This window comes from Rhipicephalus microplus, chromosome 5 (genome assembly GCF_043290135.1).
Source record: "Rhipicephalus microplus isolate Deutch F79 chromosome 5, USDA_Rmic, whole genome shotgun sequence".
NCBI lineage: Eukaryota > Metazoa > Arthropoda > Arachnida > Ixodida > Ixodidae > Rhipicephalus > Rhipicephalus microplus.
Genome location: NC_134704.1, coordinates 128,593,084 through 128,598,335, shown reverse-complemented (window position 1 = coordinate 128,598,335; position 5,252 = coordinate 128,593,084). Strand labels below are relative to the sequence as shown.

At 46.3% G+C, this 5,252-nt stretch overlaps 1 protein-coding gene across 2 annotated transcripts; it reads left to right on the top strand.

The window, feature by feature from the left end:
- Positions 1–1,656: 1,656 nt before the first annotated feature.
- LOC142817934 (uncharacterized) lies at positions 1,657–4,744 on the top strand. 2 transcript variants are annotated; one of them, XM_075895939.1, is made up of 5 exons: positions 1,657–1,953; positions 2,865–2,994; positions 3,124–3,299; positions 3,757–4,286; positions 4,583–4,744. In XM_075895939.1, the coding sequence occupies exons 2-4, from the start codon at positions 2,879–2,881 to the stop codon at positions 3,846–3,848; spliced, it is 384 nt and encodes a 127-aa protein (XP_075752054.1). In that variant the 5' UTR covers positions 1,657–1,953; positions 2,865–2,878; the 3' UTR covers positions 3,849–4,286; positions 4,583–4,744. The 2 variants fall into 2 exon arrangements, 1 of the variants encoding a protein (XP_075752054.1); XR_012895427.1 differs by having other exon boundaries at positions 1,817–1,953; positions 3,124–4,117; positions 4,173–4,286.
- The last annotated feature ends 508 nt before the right edge of the window (positions 4,745–5,252 follow it).

Here is a 5,252-nt window from a genome sequence, read left to right as displayed (position 1 = left end):
CGCTCCTACAATCTGAAGAATTTCGGCACTTGCAATTCACATGGAACACCGCAAACTGCCTTTCCCGTCAATGTGAGGTGACCCTCACAAGTTTTCGCTGTAGAGTTCTTCGGTTAAATATTTATCTCAACAATTCAGGATTTTTGTTAACTAACCTATGTGCAGTTTGCAATGAACCGGAAACAATAGATCACTTTTTTCTCACATGCCGCTGCTTCGCCTCACTGCGCCGAATAATTCTTGAAAGACCGATTGGTATGCTCGGATTGCCAGTCAATACATCTACCCTATTATCGTTTGGAGCCAGTCAGTTGGGTGTGGGCCGCAGTGCTATTCTGTCAGCGCTACATAAATTCATTCGGGCAACCGGAACGATACGCTGCAACTGGTACTGCCAGATATATCCAATTCTTCGTCCCCCTTTCTCATTCTTGTTAATTTGTTTTATATATTCTGGTTTATCGAATTCTTCTGCACTTTTTCGCGTTTTTCAAAGGAACATTGTAATTGTTCTTATCTAATTTCTCTTTCTTTTTTAGCAAGCGTTGTAAAAAATATCTATTATATGGTACAGTGTGGCCAATCCCCCATGTGGGTATGAGCCAATATCTCCTAGGTGACAAGACAAGACAAGACAATCCTGTGTTTCATGATGATCTTGAAGACGCATACACCCATGCCTCGGCAGTTGTTATTAAAAAGGCTAATTGAAATTACTATTTTAATATTAGTAGTAATAATAGTAATACAGAAACATACTTACTTGGGCTTTTGTTGTCTCCTCCAATTGTAGGAAACTTCATTTTACCTTTCTTCGCCAAACTGGTATAGATTTTTCGGAAATGTTATATAGGTATACTATAGTACACCAGAAAGTTTTATAGTATACTATAGGCAATATGATGAAGGAAAGAAAAATAGGGCAACATGCTTGAGGAGGTAGGTGGCGCTTCAATCACTTACGTCATGAACTATCGAACGAGGGCCACGCGGTTAGTTCGCCGCAGCATCGGTGACGTGTCATGTCCTTTTTTGGCTCCAGTTTCCATTCGGACCACTTGAACAGTTCGCCAGCATTTTCGCGTCCTCGGCTAACTAATCCACGCCCCGAAAAGCTCTACCCTCTCAAGACACGAAGTCAGCGCCTCGAGTCGGACGCGGATGGCGTCGTTGCCGTCGAAGGCCCCAAGTTTTGGTCGCGGAAGCCGCTCGTTGAGGACGGGGTGCAACCCCCGTGGCTGCGGATCTCCTTCGAGGATCGACGCTACCTGGGAGGTCCTCACTCACGAGTGACGCCAGTGTCCGCGTCTCCATCCCGCCTTTGAGCTTCTTCTCATACCGACTCGTAGTAGCATAGGATTTTGCTGTACGCTCGCAGCGGGGACGAGGCCCAAAGAGCAGCTGATGCCCGAGGTGAGTCCTGCTGCTTGGACAGGGAAGAATACGCGACTCCCCGCCTCAGCGCTTTGTCCTTCAGCGGGACTTGACGACCACGGGTCAGGAACGCCGACGAGGCCAGCACCTCGGCATCGCTCGCACTCAGCGTTCCGACACCGTCGAACGCCGAGGGCGAGCCTGCACGTGAAGGCATAGAGAAAGAAGAAGACAAGAGCGGACACTCCGCGAAACCTGGCCTTAGGAAGTGCGTCACGACTACGTAACGAACTAGTGCTCCCACCACACGTCAGAGGGCGCAAGCGCAAAAAAAAAACACAGTTATAATCAATGCAACAGAATTGTTTTCACAAATTAATAATTACACGCCCAAATTTGGTATGTTCTTTATACATAAAAACGATTTATTCAACACACCCTACGCGATTATTTTTCTTCAGCCGTACTGTCATAAACACCATCTACCCAGCGACAAGCCCATGCATGACTGACAGCGAGAAGCTTTCGTCGCTTTCGTCAACGTCGGCTGCGTCGGCGTTTTCAAGCGTGAGATAACAGGTGAGGCACGTTTTCAAGCGAAGCTTGTTGAATGACATGTTGTTGGTCTTGTTGGGTCATTTTTTCGGAAAACGGTTACGCCTGCGCGATAAAGACACCATGCAACAAACATAGAAAGATGCACACACACACGTTGCGCTTCGTGTGTGCGAGTTTGTTTCTTACGTGGCGTGTCATTCACGCAGTTGTAACCTTTTTCTGAAGCTTGTAAGGACTGGGAGGTTCGCTAAAGAGAAAGTTTGTGGCTCTATGCGGCGGTTAGACGGGAACATTGTGCAACGTATGCAGTATAGAAAAGGCGGCACGGCGTCAAGCCGAGGCGACGCGTGCTGCGTCTGCCACGGACGCGAGCGTCTGTGCGCTGAGCATAGCTGGGCAGCTAGGTCGTAGGCTCGGTGCAAAATATTGAGAAGCGTTTGTTGGGCCTCGCATGCTTCACGACGCATTTCCCGAAGGCTCGGAACACGAATAATTCTTGGTGTGCCGGAGGCAAATCTGGACTAGCCAAGTGGCCATCATCTTCGTTTCTTCGCTAGCCTTGTGCCACTAGTGCAAGCTGCCCACAAATTTTTTTGACGTTTCCAATATAATTTTACCGCACAAATTTCAACTACGATTTTTCTTCCCAATGTACTGCTGATACTGCGTACGTACGAAGGTGTTCTTAAGTTCCCAGGCCGCGATACCATTGCATTACAAGGGATAGCGGCCTGGAAACTTCTGAAGATCTTTGTTCGTGGTCTTGACGTATATCTTTGTAAGTCAGAGTTTTATGGGTCAGAGATGTATCACTGGTTTTGTATTGTGCATCGATTAGCTAATCATTCAAAGGGGTTTGCTGGTACACTTATGACGTGCACATATCTTTTTTGTAATTTGACAGCGAAGCATCCACTTACTAACATTTTCAGACCGCGCTGACGCCATGCCGTCCGGCGGTCCAAGCTACGGCAGCTACTGCTGTGTATCGTGGTGCTTCAACAATGGCAGAACCCACAAGAAGCCTGGGACGAGTTTCTTCCGCGTACCACGGGACGGCAGGTGTGTTAAAGCTTTTGTATGGTTTGCATGTTTGTAGGCTTACTGTTCGTACTTGCTAAGTGAGGGTAACAATAAAAAATCGCTATTCAAGCACTTCCCCTTTCAGCTGATAGTTCATTGCCAATGCAGGATGAAAGCATGGATGCAGTATGCTGGACGCGATGATCTCCTGAGTAAGCCGGCCAGCCTATTGTACGCAACGTACAGGGTTTGTAGCGACCATTTTACTGCTCAAAGTTTCATGGACCCTGGGCACACAAGGCTTACAAGAATGGCTGTTCCCAGTGTGCAACCAGCTGCACCATGTAAGTGATTGACTGAAACTCAAATATGTGCAATAGCAGCCACTTGTATTGAATCAGTGGCGACAGTTAACCGTGAAGATCTCTGTAGCCGATAGAGAAACCTCACTACAGAAGTAACACTTGGAAAGTCTTAAATTCTGTGAATTGTGGGCTATTACCTTCCTAACAGCAGCTTTACATTTCTGTCATTTTTTGATGCTCTGGACCTGCGCAACTTGTTTTGAAAGACTTTAAAGGGCTATTTCACGTTATCTTCAAGCCTGAGTGCACATGTACGTATACCTTTCATCAGTGAAAGCTGCCACTGTTGATAATTCCAAAAATCACAAATTACTTGTTTCCTAGTTGGTGCCGTCTCTTTTCTTCCACGTTCGACCAATTTATGCGTTTGAAAGAGCTGTTTAAGCTTCCCCATGCTACAAGCTTTGTAACTTGTACCAACTGCACATATATGCAGGTTCTCTGAGCGTCGCTTCAAGTAGTGACTGTGACATGGCTGCAGAAGCTGCACTGCAAGGTGCGGATGAGCTTCAGTTTGTGTTATTATAAGCCTCTTACTGACACATTGTCGTAATTTCATCTCTTCAGGACCTGCGGTAGAGGCTTCAAAAAGCGGCTCCCACACATTGAGGTGCCCCGATGAACAGGGTGCGTTCAGTGTCGCGATTTCTTTTTTTTTTTACCCAAATTGACTGTTGACCAAACCTCTGCAGGTGGCAGCTCCCTTGTAGCTGGTGAAAGAATTTCTGATGATTTCGTCTTGCCGGAGAAAACCTTAACCAGTCGTTCAGCTGTCAAAAAAGGAACTTGTGTGGCCGGTAAGTTGTATGTTCACTTCAACACCAGAGTGGATTGATATAGAGACTTCCGCAGGCCGCTCGCAAGATTGTTCCGACAGCATTGTCCGAGGCACTGAACAAGCTTCACAAGACCCTCCAGAAGACGTCTCCGCCAACAGCTCCACGCCTGAGTGCCTTAGAGAAAATGGTGACTATGCTTTTATTGCAGCAGTTTTTAATGTGCTATTTTATGTTTAGGACATTCTGAGGAAACTATCCTCAAAAGGACACTACGTGTGCACTTACAAAATGTAAGGGTGGGCTCTCAGTGATTTTCATTTTTTTTGTGCATTGTCAACATTGTGAATGGTTTGTTTTTAGGTAGTGGAATCGAAAACTTTGTACCACAGAAAGTTGTGCACCTTGGGTCTGAAAGAGCGAGGAAAGTGCTCGTATGGGATTAGTTGTTCTTCGCTTTTACATCAATTTTTTTGTTTATTGCAGTGCGTTCCTGTGTGCCAGCGACAATGTCTCCATCAATGAAGTACAAGCAAACCATTAAACATCTGCAAGCCAAAGTAGCAGCACAGCGGAAAACTATCAAAAGACTGCAGAGACAGCCTCACCAAGCACCGTCATCGACTACGAAGGCCCTTGAAGTTATCCGACCGCCTGTCACCGAGGAGGTTTTTAAACTTCTTTCTGCACATGTTCGCTTGAGGCCCAAACGCAAGGGCAAGCGGTTTCCCGTGTGGTTCAAAAAATTCGCTCTTCACTTAAACTTCCGAGGTCCGCGGGCATACCGATTTCTGGCTCCGTATTTTTCTTTGCCCTCCCGGCGTTCATTAAGGAGGTGGCTAGCTAATGTAAAGATGACTCCAGGCATAATTCCAGGAATCCTTTCTTCCATTGCAACAAATACTCAAGCTTGGAATGAACGGGACCGAGTGTGCGCTTTAGTTTTCGACGAAATAGCACTCAAAAAGAATTTGTACTATGATGCTTCAAGAGACGTTGTCCAGGGTTTTACAGATGATGGCACTCATCGCACTTCAACCATCGCTGATCGAGCACTGGTTTTTCTTCTTGTTGGTGTTTCGAGAAAGTGGGTTCAACCGGTTGCTTTTACTATAGGGCACACATCAACACCATCATCTGTTATGCATAACTTGCT

Coding starts and splice junctions, on each gene's coding strand:
- LOC142817934 (XM_075895939.1), top strand. CDS start 2,879: ATGCCGTCCGGCGGTCCAAGCTACGGCAGCTACTGCTGTGTATCGTGG. Junction 2,995..3,123: donor CGCGTACCACGGGACGGCAG/GTGTGTTAAAGC, acceptor TTGCCAATGCAG/GATGAAAGCATGGATGCAGT. Junction 3,300..3,756: donor TGTGCAACCAGCTGCACCAT/GTAAGTGATTGA, acceptor ACATATATGCAG/GTTCTCTGAGCGTCGCTTCA.